Source organism: Panthera uncia (genome assembly GCF_023721935.1).
Source record: "Panthera uncia isolate 11264 chromosome D3 unlocalized genomic scaffold, Puncia_PCG_1.0 HiC_scaffold_8, whole genome shotgun sequence".
In the NCBI taxonomy this organism is placed as follows: domain Eukaryota; kingdom Metazoa; phylum Chordata; class Mammalia; order Carnivora; family Felidae; genus Panthera; species Panthera uncia.
Window position 1 is genome coordinate 74,927,743 of NW_026057586.1, and position 15,733 is coordinate 74,943,475.

The 15,733-nt window shown below is 53.0% G+C and overlaps 1 protein-coding gene across 2 annotated transcripts in view; it reads right to left on the reverse strand.

Moving 5' to 3' along the window:
- Positions 1–5,305: 5,305 nt before the first annotated feature.
- The window catches only part of CABP1 (calcium binding protein 1), a 20,945-nt gene continuing 10,517 nt past the window's right edge, over positions 5,306–15,733 (reverse strand). Inside the window, exons 2-7 of one of the 2 annotated variants that reach the window (XM_049619228.1) lie at positions 13,247–13,426; positions 10,199–10,229; positions 9,781–9,924; positions 8,648–8,757; positions 8,266–8,413; positions 5,306–5,760 (exon numbers count right to left, since the gene is read on the reverse strand). In XM_049619228.1, coding sequence (XP_049475185.1) covers positions 5,735–5,760; positions 8,266–8,413; positions 8,648–8,757; positions 9,781–9,924; positions 10,199–10,229; positions 13,247–13,426 — 639 coding nt within the window. In that variant the 3' untranslated portion in view covers positions 5,306–5,734. The remainder of the gene's footprint in view (positions 5,761–8,265; positions 8,414–8,647; positions 8,758–9,780; positions 9,925–10,198; positions 10,230–13,246; positions 13,427–15,733) is intronic. The other variant, XM_049619227.1, reaches the window with a different exon arrangement.

Below are 15,733 nucleotides of genomic sequence, written 5' to 3' on the forward strand. Positions count from 1 at the left end.
GCTCTGCGCTGTCAGCGCAGAGCCCGCCTGAGATTCTCTCTCTCTCCCTCTCTCTCCGCTCCTCCCCCACTCGCTCTCTATCTCAAAAAATAAATAAACATTTTTTTATTTTTTTTAACCTTTATTTATTTTTGAGACAGAGAGAGACAGAGCATGAATGGGGAAGGGTCAGAGAGAGGGAGACACAGAATCCGAAACAGGCTCCAGGCTCTGAGCTGTCAGCACAGAGCCTGACGCGGGGCTCGAACTCACGGACTGAGAGATCACGACCTGAGCCGAAGTCTGATGCTTAACTGACTGAGCCACCCAGGCGCCCCTAAATAATCATTTTTTTAAGAAGAAAAGAAAAGCATTCTAGACAGAACAGTATGTGTGAGGGCCCTGAGCCAGGCCCTCTACTAAGTATTATGCATGGATCATCTCTTCACAATCCCCCGCCAACAGGCAGGTGTAATTATTATCGTTAATAATAGATAAGGAGGCTCAAAGAGTAAGACAGACTCCTTGACCACATACATCCCTTAATTCCCTTAAGTGGCAGAGCTGGGATTCGAATGCAGGTTCACGTTACCACTAATGCCCATGCCTCGGTCATGGTACTCAGCCCCTTTGTCCTCCCTCTAAGACAGGCAGGCATCGGCAGAGAACAGGAGCAGGTGGCAGGCACCTCCAGAGGGATGAAGGGACATTCTGGCCCTGCAGCCTAAGCCACAGGCACAGCCAAGAGCATCAGGGCCACTTTGCAGGACCATGCTGTGCAGACAGTCACTCCCTGGTCATGGAGCCAGATCCCAGATTTAAGCTGATTATCTTGTCACTGTCAATGAGAGGTCCCACCAAAGCCATTGAAGAATAGCATAGCTGGCCCTCTTTTCCCCTTTCCTTGAGAGAGGATCGTGGAGGCATCAGGACACAGTGGAGAAAGGGGTCGGGAAATGGGGAATAACACCGCAATAATAAGAAAGAAAACTTCGATGGTGCTTCCTGTGTGCCAGGTACTGTTCCAAGGGCTTCAAGTATGCTAACTTGCTTAATCTTCAAAACCATGCTATAACATCATCCCCATTTTACAGGTGAGGAAACCGAGGCCCAGAGGGTCCCATAACTTACCTAAGATGACACAGCTAATAAGTTTATTTATTTCTGAGAGAGAGAGAGAGAGAGAGAGCAGGAACTGGGGAAGGGGCAGGGAGAGGGAGACAGAATCCAAAGCAGGCTCCAGGTTCTGAGCTGTCAGCACAGAGCCCAATGAGGGGCTTGAACCCACAAATCAGTCAGATGCTCAACCGACTGAGCCACCCCGGCGCCCCACAGCTAAAAAGTGGCAGAGCGGGGATTTGAACCCAGGTGGCTGACTCCTGAGCTTACACTTGTTTAAACCCTTTTATTGGAAAATAAGACAAACAGGGGCGCCTGGGTGGCTCCGTCCATTAAGTGTCAAACTCTTGATTTTGGCTCAGGTCAGGATCTCATGGTTTGTGAGTTGGAGCCCTGCGTCAGGCTCTGTGCTGACAGCATGGAGCCTGCTTCTCCGTTTCCCTCTCTCTCTGCTCCTCCTCTACTCGTGATCTCTCCCTCTCTCTCTCAAAAATAAATAAACATTAAAAAAAAAAAAGAAAAGAAGACACACAGGAAAACCTACAGAACAAATGTATAAATTAGTGAAATGAAGTATTATGAGGCAAACACCCTTGTACGTACCACACAGGTCAAGAAACAGAAATTTGCCAGAAACTCCAGAAGCCCCTGTCTGTGCTCCCCACTCGGGCACAGCCCCCTCCTGGCCTCTCTCTAAAATCAAACACTATTCGGACCTTTATAGGAAGAATTCCCCATGTTTGTCCACGATGTTTTCTCCTGAGTGTATCCCTGGACACTGTTGGTTAGTCAGGCCCATCTTTAAGTTTTGTGTTTGTTTTGTTTTTGTTTTGTTTTGGGGAGGGGGGGGAGAGAGAGAGAGAGAGAGAGAGAGAGAGAATCTGAAGCAGGCTCTACACTGTCAGTGCAGCTTGAATTCAAGAAGCCTGAGATCATGAGCTGAGCTGAGATCAAGAGTCAGGCGCTTTACTGACACCCAGGTGCCCTAAGTCAGGCCCATCTTTAAACTTGGTACCTTTTAGTCTGTAAGTTCTCCCTCCACCCCTTTCTTTTTCTTGTAATGTATCTGTTGAAGAGCTTCAGTCGTTTGAGCAGGGGAGTTTCCCAGCCTGGATATCGCTGGTGGAATAGTCACAGTACAGCTCAGCATGTTACCCTGTTCTCTGAGTTTCCTGCCAGCTGCCTGCTGGATCTAGAGGCTCGGACTCAGGTTCTATCTTTCTGGCAGGGCCCGGGGAGGGAGGGGGCGGAGGGAGCTGGTATTCTTCCATCAGGGGCATGGAAGGTCTGTTTTCCTCTGTCTTTTGATCAGAGCCCATGCTATTAACCACATTGCTAATAGGGATGCTTCCCGGGCGTCCTCAGCTGCTCCGTGATTTGCTCCACCCTCTGGACATATCTGTCTCCAAAAGCAAGCCTTTTATAGGCACCACGGTTTCTGCTGCTCCGAGCCCGGCTGACACACGAAGGCGGCCCCTCAGAGGTCCTACCTGAGCTTCTCCACATCCCAGTGGCAGTGATGGATGGGGCCCTGCCTCCCTGATGAGCCTCATCTCTGTCTCTCCTCCCTCCAGCCCAGTCCACCGGGCAGATGGAGTTCTGCTTCGTTTCCCAAAAGATCTGTGTTCTCCCTTACCTCTGGGCCCTTGTTCGTGCTGTTCCCTCAACCAGAAACACTCTTCCCCTTACCTCCTCTGACCAAGCATGGCAGATTCTTCAGGTCCTAGCAAATCTGCCCCTTCCACCCTCTCCCCACCCTGCCGGACTGGATTGGGTACCTTTCACATACCCTCCTCACTTCTCCTAGGCTAACCTCGTAAGTAACCTAGTAAGCAGCACTGATGCCACATTATACGTGTCTGTTTTCTCTTTTTTTAAATGTTTATTTGTATTTGAGAGAGAGAGAGAGAGAGAGAGAGAGAGAGAGGAGCAGGGGAGGGGCAGAGAGAGAGGGAGACAGAATCTGAAGCGGGGCTCCACCCCAGGAACCGTGAGATCATGACCTGAGCCGAAGTCTGACGCTTAACCGACTAAACCACCCAGGCGCCCCAACTTCTCTGTTTTCTTAACCGTGTGCCCTGCTAGAGACAGGGACCCTGACACCGGACCTGGCACATGGTAGGTGCACAGTTAAGTATCTGTTGAGCACATGCATGCATGAATTAATGAATTGGAGTTTACAAGTCATAAGGAGGCAGATCTAAGCTCAGATTTAAGGAACTTTCAGACAATGAGAGCCCTTCTAAGATGACACAGCCCCAGCTCCCACTAGGGGAGGTAATTAAGCATTTGCGTGGTGCAGGTCACAGAAAGAACTCCCACCTGGGTTAGGATCCATCTAGAAAAATGAGTCCTCGTTCCTCGAATGCAGCAGAACCTTTCCTTCAAACAATCTAGGAACCACTAAATATAAGACAAGTTCCAGAAGGGGAGTTTGAGTTTCAGCACTGGAGGAGACAGAAGTCCAGGCCCAGGGCTTCCCCTTGTCCTGAGCACTAGAGTATCTCTGAACACTGGCCTAGCTATATATTCAAGTCGCTTTCATAGCCACTCTGTCTGTGATTAGGAGGCCACCACACCAGGGAAAGAAGTGTTCTAGATGACACCCTAACTCTACTTTCTTCCCTCTCTGGTGCCACCAAGGGCTCGTCCTATCAGCTGACAGAGATGCCCACAGGAGCCCTCTTTCTATGAACTGCTCCTCTGGCCCTCCAAGGCCATTGCACTTCTGCAACCATGTAGATCTGAGGTCTCTGGGCAGAGCCAAGTCAATACAAAAGCAGGCAGAACCGCAGGCCTGCCTTGCGGGGCGCGGAGCCAAGGGCTTAGTCTCAGAATTGGATCATGAGAGTGAATTTGGAACTCCCAGCCCCCCTGGCCTCAGGGACATGGGGATTACCCAGGCCTCTGGCGGGGGGAGGGGGGTGCCCTCAGTCGTTCCCACATTCCCTGCCAAGTCTGAGAACAAGGATCTTGCCTCTGCCGCAGCACATGGGCAGGGGCAGGGATTTCCCACCCACCGCCCACTTCCAGCTTTTAGCCCACAGCCCCCTCCACCCACGCTGCCTGGGAACACGCTTGCCTCCCCCCCACCCCCCCCCATCCCCCCATGTCTGGGACTTAACAGCAGTGTTACTCAAATTGCGGTCCTCCAACAAGAACATCCCCTGGGAGCTTATTAGAGATGCAAATTCATGGACCCCACTTCAGACTCTGAATCAGAAGCACTAGGGTGGGGCCCAGATCTGTGGCTTAACAGAACCTCCAGGCGATTCTTACATGCTAAAGTTTGAGAACCACAAGCTTCAAGTATACAGGTCCACCCTACACACCTGTCCAATCATGTCCTCACCCTGTCAAAGCTTCTGGGCAACTTCCACCCACTAACACCCCCTTGGACTCCTTCAACCCTTCAGTGACAGAAATTAATGACAGTGATTACAAACGGATCCTGTGTAATACTGCCATGCTGGGCACTCCCACGGCAGTTATATGAATAGCAGCCCCTGGAGGGACGCAATGCAACGCCCTAAGAGCACTTACTGGGGATTTTATTATCCTTTATTATTCCCCTGTCACATAGGAGGAAACTGAGGTTCAGAGAGGGGACATGACTGGCCCAAAGCCACACAGCAAGTAAACAACTATACTCTCCAGCTTCCAATGCTGCAGAGCAGCATTTCGACATCTGTTTTACGCACACACTGGGATTTCCTTCATGGCAAACACCTTGTCATCACTTCCGCAGGAAAGCCTCTCCTGACCTCCCCAGACTACACCAGGCCTTCTTATTATACCCTACCTCGGATCCCTGCTTTTTTGCTTAATAAAAGCTTCACAATTTGTAACCACGTGGTGAAGTATGTCATGTCTGTCTCCCCACCAGTACGGATGCTCCAGGAAGACAGGAAGGGGACAGACCCTGCTAGATGCTTACCCAATTTCTAGTCTCCTTTTCTTTGAGAGCCTGACTTTGTTTGGGGCAACTGGGTACCCAGCTAAATCACTATATCTCCCAGGCTCCCCTTCAGCTAGAGGCATAAGGTCCCGGCTTCTGAGATGAGAAGGGGTACCTGATGGTGCTCAATAAATGCATGTTGAATACAGGACTGTTCAGCCAGCTCTGGGCATGCGGTCAGTACTCAGGAAATGTGTGCCATCTGCACGGGCCCGAGAAGCAAAGACCCCCACAGCTGCCCTTGTCTTGGAAATATTTTTATTGGTTCTGAGAGAACAGGGCTGTGGCGAGCTGGGACGGGCACAGAGCTAAGGAGGGCGGCGAGAGGCTTTGCCCTGGGGCGGACATGCTGTGCGGGGGGGCTGCTGGCAGGCTCCCTGGCCCACCCCACCGGCAGCGGCTGGGTCCATGGCACTTGGCGCCCGGCGTGACCTCTGCTGGCTTGGCACTGTGGCCTCCTCGTCGGCGGGCGCCCCCCTTTCCAGTTGCAGGAGTTGTGAGTCTTTCACAGTGCGGAGGGGAGGGGGGTCCAGGGTGGGCGCCTCCCTGGGGTGCAGGCAGGCCCCTTCCGCCAGTCCATCCTGGGCTCTCGGCGGCTACGGCGGGGTGAGGCGCGCTCTGGCTCCTCTTCTCCCGCCCGGGGGGGAGCTTGGCAGTCCTGGAGGGGCCCTCACGGCCTCAGCGGGACATCATCCGGACAAACTCTGGGAGGGCACAGGACAGGACCGGGTGGGGAGAAAGGAGCCGTCAGGCCCAGCTCAGGACACAGCCTCCAAGTCTCCCTCGGATCTGAGCGCCCCCCCTCCATTGACATAGCTCCTACCTCGGGGCTGGTCCCCTACGGCCCTCCGGTCTCTCCCAGTCCATCTTGCGCACAGCAGCTGGGCCCCAGGATGGGGGCTTTCTCATCTGCATACCTGACCCCTCTGAAACCTCCCAGGCTCCCCACTGGATAACGTCCAATATCCTGATGTGACCTCCAGGCCCTCCCAGCTGTGGCCCCAGCTGACGCGGCTCTCACAAGCTCACCCCCAATCCATTTCGCTCCAACCACACACAGATCTCCCTGTCGGTGCAGCTGGCACACTCACTCTCCCTCCACCTCTCAGCTTGCCTGCACTCGTCCCCTCTCTCTTCTTTTTCTTTTAACTAGACTTGATTTTTTTTTTTTTTAGAGCAGTTTTAGGTTCACAGCAACATTAAGCAGAAAGTACAGAGTTCCCATATGCACCCTGCCTTCCCAGCCTACGGCCTCCCCTACTATCGACATCCGGCACCAGAGTGGGACATTTGTTCTAATCGATGAACCCACGCTGACATAGCATTAGCACCCAGAGGCCACAGTAACATTCAAGTTCAGCCTTCGTGCCGCACATTCTGTGGGTTGGGGCGAATGTATGATGACGTGTATCCACTATTACAGTGTCATACAGAACGGTTTCACTGCTTGAAAATCCTCTGTGCTCCACCTATTCATACCTCCCCCACCGCACAACCCTTAGCAACCACTGATCTTTTCACCGTCTCCATAGTTTTATCTTTTCAAGAATGTCATACAGTTGGAATCACACACTACGTAGCCTTTTCAGATTGACTTCTCTCACTTAGCGATATGCACTTAAGATTTCTCCGTGTCTTTTCACGGCTTGATGGCTCATTTATTTTTAGTGTGAATAATATGCCATTGTCACCCTTTATCCACTCACCAACCGAAGGGCATCTTGGTTGCTTCCAGGTTTGGGCAATTATGAATAACGCTGCTATAAACATCTGTGTGCAGGTTTCTGTGTGGACGTAAGTTTCAATTCATTTGGGTAAATACCCTTTCCTTCTGCTTCACCTGGTGGCTCCTACTCATCTCTTAGAGCTCTATTTATTTATAGCCTCCTCCAGGAAACCTTCCCTGATCCCCCCTCCAGCTTGGCAAGATGCCTCGCCCCTGTACTCCACAGCTCACTGTATTTCCCCCAAAACAGCAGGGACTACAGCGTTGGCATCTGTCTTCCTTGCTGGTCTTGGGCTCTCAAGGCAGATCTCAACACACAGTAGGTATACATACTATGTATGCAATACATACGAGCAGAATGGATGGGGGATGCCGGGCTTGCAGGGAAGGGCTGTCATCTGTGAGGGGGCACTACTGGGACACGGGCAACCTGAAATTTTCAGATCTGGTGGCAGCAAAGCCTTCTTTCCACATAGCCACACTCTCCTCAAACTTGAGTCTAAGTGCTCCCCAGAAAAGGCCTTCCAACTTTTGTGTTCTGGACACACGCACATCCTGGTACATGTTTATCTTGTCTTTCTGCTCAGAAGGCAAGTTCCCGGAGCACAGAGTGAACGTTTTACTGTATTTTTGCCCTAGATCCCATAGCTGTCTTGAGCAGTATCTTGCAGGGTTACATATGTAGTGGTTGAGATCCCAGGCCTGGTTTATGATCCAGCTCCGCGTCTTAACAGTCTGGCAATTTCAAGCGAGTCCTATGACTTCTCTGAGCTTCAATTTCCTCATATGTAACACGAGGCCACAATAGTGGCAATCCAGATAGTTGTTGTGAAAATAAAATGGGATAATGTAGGTAAGTGTACTTGGTGCGGTGACTGGTACATAATACATGTACAATAAATGGTAGCTAGTATAATGATTCCTGATTCCTTTAAAAAAAAAAAAAAAGAAACAAAAGCTTTTACTGAGCATTAGCTATGTGCCAGGTACTGAATTATGAGGAAATACAGAGATAAAGAAAATGGTGTTCTTCTCAAAAAGTTCAGTCAAGCAGAGGTACACCTAGCACGTGGTGGGGGGGGGGGCAGTGTGAAGGATGAGGGTGAGCCTGAGGTGCTGCGAAAGCCCAGAAAAGAGGGATTCAGCCTGAGGAACCAGATATACACACAGACATAAACATATACATATGTATGAATAAATGATTGTATGGATAATTTTTTAGAGATGGATGAATGGATAGACACATGGACACATGAAGAGATGGATGGAACAGATGGAGAGATAGATTTGGCAAGATGGACCAATGGATGGTTGGGTGAAGGGATGAATGGGAAGGTGGATTACAGGGGTGTATAGATGGAGGGGTACAAGAATGGAAGGGTAGGGGCGTGGAAAGATGGAGTCATGATGGATACACAATTGGAAGTCTCCACGTATGGCCACTACTGCCTTGGCTTCTCTCCCACGTTCAAACCCCACCTACCTTCAAAGTCTACTCGTCCATCCCCATTGAGGTCCACATCTCGGATAATTTCCTCTATGTCTCGGTGTCCCACCTGATGGCCCAGGAGTTTCCTCATGGCCTCCCGCAACTCACTGGTGCTTATCTCTCCATCACCATTGGTGTCAAACTAGAGAGGGCAGGGAGGAGAAAGGGGTAGCTACAACGTGGGGGGCCCAAGACCGGGCCCCTTCTCTAGCATCATTGCGCCCCCCCCCCCCCGCCTTACCCCGAGACTCTTCTCTGTCCAAGCTCCTTCCCTTGGCCTGTGATCCGGGGCTCTAGTTTCTCTTTTCAAGTAACTGTCCTGGGGTTGGAATTCTAACAACACCCTGCCCGTGCCTGTCCAGTGGTCGTCACTTACCTCTCGGAAAGCATCTCGAAGTTCCTTCACTCCAATCATATCTGCTGTTTCCGCCAGGAGTTTAGGTCCCATTAGCTCTACGAAGTCATCGAAATCTACATGGCCACCCACTGGAGACAGAGGAAAGGGCTAGGTCATCCATCCAACCACTCCCCACCTCTAACTAAGCAAAGGAAGGCACTGTGAACCCCTCCTTGACTGGTCCAGTGCTGGGTCCAGGGTACAACCAAAGGCCAAATGAGGGCACACAGGTGGCCATGGACAGGTGGCTTATCAAAGAATGGCTCAGGGGAGTGGCCAGGGTTAGATGGAGGGAACCAGTCGGGAGGTGGATAGAGAGAAAGATACGGGCGAAAGACACACTGGGTCAGAGACAGGCAAAGAATGTCAGGACGGAGAGACAGAGAGACAGAGACAGAGCAGAAAGGCGGAGAGAGAAACAGAAGTTATGAGAGCCTGGCCCACCTGCCCCAAGCCTTACTCTTGTTGTGCAAATGGAAGCTCAAGTTCAACAAGATCCCCCAGCAGGTAGGAGTGGTGGAGAACCAACACCCACCCCACCCCCTGCTCACAGCAGCTTTCAGCCAGTGACTGCTGAAACACCCCCATTGGAGGGATGAGGGCTCTAACTTCAAGGTGGGCTTGCTACACTGACTCCCTGAGCTGCCTAGCAGAATGAGACTCTGGCCACTCATGGTGCTGGGTGGCTCAAGAGTTCACCCTTTGTGGCTCCTTCTCTTTGTGGTCTCATTTGCCTACTCCCTGCTGATGCTTCCCTTCACCTTCCAAATAAACTGCTTGCACTCCAATCCTCGTTTTGGGGCCTGCTTCTGGGAGAGCCCCAAAACTAAGACAGAGAATAACACAGTAATGAGAACTTCCTTCTGTTCGACAATCACCGTGTGCCACGTACAGCGTTGTTTTGCAGACAGTCTCTCAATGACTTCCTGTGCTCCTCTCATTGTACAGTTTACAGGTGAGGAAAAGGAGGCTCAGAGAGGGTAAGTAGTTTGCCCCAAGTCACAGAGCTGGAAAGAGCTGGGCCCAGAACTTAAGCCCAGGGCCTGTGTGACTGCAGAGGACTTGGAGGGCGGGGACGGGAAGGGAAGAGGGTGCCCAGAGGAGGGACTCACAGTTCATGTTGATCTGCTGAGAAAGTTCAATAAGTTCCATCTCGGTGGGCATGTAGCCCATGGTACGCATGCAGTTGCCCAGGTCCCGGCAGTTGATGTAGCCATCCTTGTCCTTGTCAAATTCTCTGAAGGCCTCTCGGAGCTCTGAGGAACAGAATAAAAGTGGGCATGGCTGGGGGTGGGATCCACAGAGCCTCTGATCAGAGGCAGCCCGGGTGCCCACTGGCCCGGAGAGCCAGACCCTGGAGCTGCCAGGACGGCGCTCCTCTGACAGCTGACTCCACAGAGGATACCCAGCCCCGTACCAGGCCTTGTCCCCAGGAAGCCAACGTGTCTCTGCCTCTCTTCCCACCAATCTCCCTTCCCTCAACTGCCTGGAGAGCTGAGCAACCCTTTCCCCTAAGGGGCTGCGTCTTACCTTCAATCTCCTCTGGCCGCAGCGATCTGTCCTGAAACAAAAGAAAGTGTCTTATTAGCAGCTGCGAGCGACCTAGAAGTTACAAAATGCCCAACCTGGAGGCCATCCAAGGGACAGCAAGCACCGAGTGGGACGCATGCCTGGACCACGTCTTCAAGGGAAAAAGCTGCAGCCCCACATCTCCCATAGACACGGGAGATGCCCAGGGACCCCAGAGCCCCATCCAGCCTGGGCAGAGAACCTCTGTGTCCCCATTCCAGACACAAGGATGTGTCAGGGAACAGAGCTGGTCTGGAGGCAAAAACCTGTAAATAAAGCAGGGTGGGCGGGAGGTCACAACAGTGTGGAAATCTGCAAGGCGATGGGAGGAGGGAGGGGCTGGAAGGACAGAAAGCAGGGACTAGACAGGGAGGAAGAGGAGGAGGAGGAGCCAAGGGTGTGGAGGTAGACTTCAGGCTGTGCCCTGCTGCTTGGGCACGGCCCACCTTCTCCAGTTTGACCCCCATCCTACACCTGGCCCTGTCATGGGACACAGCATAGGACCCTGGGGGCCGCCAGTGCCAGTGGCTGCTGCCAGGGTCCAAAGCACACACCTCCAGCTTCAAGCAGTGCCCAGATCTCCTTGGGGAGTCAAGGAAACCCTGGGTCTAGGCATCTGAACAGATGGCGGCGAGGTCTCCAAAGAGCAGGCCCAGAGGACGCATGGGGTAAGCTCTGGCTGGTGAGGTGCCAGTCACCCTAGGCCTTCCCAGGAGGCAGACAGACTGGCACGAAATTGATGCCCCACTGGACCTGTTCAATCAGCTCCAAAACTGGCGCACTGGGCCCATCCTCCCTGTCACAGCTCTCCGTCCTTGGGCAGGAGGAACGTGGGGCAGGGCGTGCCCCCCTGAGGAAGCACATACCAGGTGTGGGCACGCCTATCGTGAACACAGACACGCACGTGGGCCACAGTGAGCGTGAGGCATCTCAGCTGTGCACGCAGGTTGTTCTAGCCCACACGGTCAGGGCAGGCAAGAGACAGCTTCTGCCCACCCACTGTAAACTGGCCCTGGGTCAAGGGACCCCAGCTCCGGAAAATCTGAGAATCTTCTAGAAAGGGGCTGCTGAGCAACCCCTTATGAGACAACCAGGTGCACAGGACCCTGTGCTCAGGAGTGGCTAAATGTGGCAGGACAGTGTTGAGAGTGTACATGAGCCGGGGCTGAGCAGGCTGCAAGCTATCCAGCCCTCAGGTAGTATTTCTAGCTGAGGGCAGGATTCACTGAAGGTATGCGTGTCTCTGCAAGACGACTGTCGGGACTTCCACCGTAAAAGCCTGTCACGGTGCATTGTCGTCACTCTCTTCCTAATCAGACTTGGATCTTGGGTGGCCAAAAAGGATGATTTTTGCCATGCCCTGTACCCCCGGTAAGTGAAGTGAGCGAGTAAGTGAGTGTATGTGTGTCCATATGCACACAGAGGACACTGGCTAGGATAAGTCACTTCGACACGAGTCCTTTCCCCGCCCCCCCTTCAAGCCTCAAGCAGGCTCCCACTTTTCCAGGACCCAGTTCTGCAGGACTGGAGGGGAATAGGGTATTGCTGACCCCCAGGGCAGCCCCCTCTGCTTCGTGCACAGCCAGAGCCAGGAGCAGGAAGGCCAGGTACCCCTCTCCAGGTGCCTGTGGTGGTGCTGGTCTGGCTGAGTACTGGGAGCTGGCCCCTGGATCACACACTCTGCTGTGTGAAGCAGGGCCAGGGATGCCCACCGAGGTGACAGGGAAACCATGAGCACCATCCCCAGGGGTGAGATGGGAATACAGCACACGAATACCCCTCTCCCCAGCTTATGTGGTCTGGGAGAAGATCTTGGCCTCTAGCGTCGGACAAACTCAAGTGCAAAGCCCAGATCTGCAACTTGCTAGCTGTGGGGCCTTGGGTAGGTCACTTCAGCTCTCTGAGCCATAGTCTCATCAATAAAATGGGTTGATACTGGTACCCACCTAATAAGACCTTTGTGAGCATCCCGTGAGACAAGATATATAAAGTGCTTAGGGGGCGTCTGGGTGGCTCAGTCTGTTAAACATCCGACTCTTGATTTTGGCTCAGGTCATGATCTCACAGTTCATGGGTTCAAGCCCCATGTCAGGCTCTGCACTGACAGCACAGAGCATGCTTGGGATTCTCTGCCTCCCTCTCTCTCTGCCCTTCCCCTGCTCACAGTCTCTGTCTCAAAAATAAATAAACTTAAAAAAAAAATAAAGTGTTTAGCGTGTGGCATTCAATAAATGGAACCTTCATACATTCGTATTGGTGACATTATGATTATCACCCTCTCCCGGTGACCGCTCGGATACCTAAAGGAGGTTGCCCCATATAGTAGCCGCGTGTGGCTATCGGAATTGGAATTGGAACCAAACAAATAGAATTAACAATTCGGTTCCCCAGTTGCACTAGCCACATTTCAAAAGCTCAATGGCCACGTGTGGCTGGTGGCTACTATATTGGACAGCATCAATTATAGAATATTTCCACTATTGTAGGAAGTACTGGACATTGTATTCAGGAGGGTTGTTAAGAGTACAGGAAACCCTTGAGTCAGACTCCCAAAGTTCGAACCCTACCTCTGCCTCCCACTAGCTGTCATCTCGAGTTACCTCCTTGACTCAGTTTCCTCATCTGCCAAATGGGGATGATCATAGTACTTACCTCTCAGGGTTGCTCTGAGACTTAATTGAAGGGATGCACCAAAGCACTTAGCACAGTGCCTTGCACATAGCAAGTGCTCAAAAATAACACAAAAAAAAACCCAAAAAACAAAAAACAAGCAAACAAACAAAAAACATGAGCTGCTGTTATTACTTCTTGCTGGTGGATGTAGACTCACCAGTGCTTTGCAGCCATGGGTGGGAAACTTTGGGGGTCAGATTCCCAAGTTGAGGGTTTGGGGTACATCCATTAGGGGACACAGGTTGCTGCTGCGTACTGGGCCCCTCTTCTTCCCAGCACCTCGTTATGCCCTTCAAGGCAAGTCGAGTGAGGCTCCACTGGGGCCAACTTACGTACAGGCTGCCTGTTCTCAGCGAAGCCCTTGCGCAGGAAAATGCAGGCAGGGCCCAGCAGGTTGTGCATGACCGCGCAGTTCTGGGCCAGCATCAGGAGCGGTCCTGGGAGCTCGCCGCTGGCCGCCAGCCCCTCCTCGCTCGTCTGCACCACTGTGTAGCTGCTCTTCTCCTCCTGGCGCATCTTCAGCCAGCACCAAGCAAATACAAAAGAGAGGCAAGGGCGTCACCTCCCTGCCCAACCGGCCCTCCTGGCCTCAGCCTGGCTGCTGGTCCTAGAAGGGGCTCTCCTCAAGAGGAGACCCTGGAGAGTCAGACAGTAGGGTTCGGAGAGCTCTCGGGATGCATGGGAGGCAGGAGTGAAACTGGTTCAAGAAATGGAGTCTCTGATCCTTGCCTGAAACGGATGCTCCGGGGAGAGCTGGGTGTGACACCCGTCGTGTGGAACACGGGCACACATGTGTTCACAACACACACACATGCACAAAATCACACACTCGCATGCATGCAGAAGATTAGAAAGAGAAGGAGGCAGAGGGAGGCTTCTGTTCCAGCCAATGGGAAGTGCTCGCTCAGAGACTAATGAATACGGTCCTTGCCCAAGATGTTCCCAAACTGACTTTTGTCCCTGCCTTCAATAGACCCCACTGGAAGGCAGTGACGACAATCAGAGCTGGGAACACACAGAGCAGGCTCGGGTAGGCTGCCGGACTGGCAGGTGCAAACACATGAGCCTAGCCGACATAACCAAGAGGGGGGACTGTCCTCTCCGAAGGACAGTGCTACTTAACTCAGCCCAAGGTTTCCAGACCTTCAGCTGGGCCAAGCAAAGCCCATCCGAGGGTCAGAGTCTACCCGGTTTGCTGCCTCAAGACTAGACGCTCTCTGCCCCCAGCAGCTCTCCTTCTTCCCCCTCCTGTCTCTGGCTCCCTGCCTGGCCCAGCCTGCCCGGCCTCTAGAGGCTGAGGCAGGGGCCCTCTCTCTGCTTACCGAATATAGCTGTGCTTTCAGGCCCTGGCCCTCCTCTCCTCCTCCCTGACAGTTCCCATGCAGCTATAAAAAGTCAGCACCCCCCACAGACGGTCCCCTTAGGACAACAGCAGCATCCAGACACAACATTCTAGTCCACCCTGGCCTCCCCAGGATGCCCAAGGCCCCCCAGGATCCAGGCCAGGGCACTCTGCCTTCAGTCCTGAGCTTGGATGAGCTTGGACTTAGAGGCAACCCTTTCAAGGAGAAACAGAGCAGCTGAAACTTGAAGGGCTGTCTTTGCCCAAGAACCCCAGAGCTGCCCACCCTACCCTCTGTCCTACTGTACCCCACTTGCTGCCAGGTTCCTCCAGCTCACAGAAGGTCATGCCCAGGAGAAGTTCCTGTGATGTAGGGGGCGGCCTGTCCTCCCAGGCTGAGAACCTGAACAGTCTCTCCCAGCTTACATCATCTCCCCTCTCCTCCAGTGCATCTTCTCCCCAAAGCCCCGCGCTCTGGGGCTCCAGACTAGACTCCCTTCCAACCTCCTAAGCCTCTCCCAGGCCTAGAGAGGCAGGAGCAGTATCCTGGTTCCTCAGAGGGGAGGCAGCAATTCATGCTCAGGGCAAGGCCCAAGTTCAGTGAATGCAATAGGTTTGGGTCTCTGCTTGTCTCAGAACTTCAGAGAGGTCAGGCAGACCGAGGGCCATTCTGGTTTAATGTCTGAAAGAGTTCAGGGCCTCAGCCATACTCTCACAGGATCCCAGGACCCAGGCTAGAGCAAGGGCAAATCCAGAGAGACCTTCCCAACTGGGAGGCTGGCTCAGAGGAATGTTGGCAGTAGACAGCGGCTCGACCCCATGAAACAAGCTCCCGAGATGTGTGCAGAGAATCCGCCTTTTCGTTTCTGGCTGAGTCTCGTACACTTGGCTCAGAGTGAGCACAAGCCAGGAAGGAGGAGACAGCACAGCGGAGGCACAGAGCTCAGAGAAGAGATTTAGTTCCCTGGCTCTGGACTCCAACAGTCTCGGGGACAAATTCTGGCCCCGCCCCTTGCTTGCTATGTGACCTTGGGCAAGTGACTGCACCTCTCTGTGCTCTGGGTTCCTTCTCAGTCCAGCGGGGATACACGCGGCCCCTCGCAGGATTCTCGTGAGAAATAAATGAGCTATTGCACAGTGCCTGGAGCACTGTAAGAGCCAAATGCATGGAGTTGCCATGGGGATGACAATGACGATGATAAGGACAACGGCGATGATGGAGGTGCCGGGAGCCAGAAGGCATTTACTTCTGGCTCCAGAGGAAGTGGGAGAATATTTGCCAATCAGGAAAGAACGGAGAAGGATGGAGAAGAATGTGTTCCCACGAAGAAGGGACCCGCGGTGGCTGGGGAATTTCCACTGCGTCTCTTGATCATAATACTGCCTGGCACCAAGTCGCCCCGGGAGGCTGCTGTTCTCCCCCGGCCAGTGATGGCACCTGACAGCCTGGTCCTGCCCCACACGGAGCCCGGAGCAGGCCG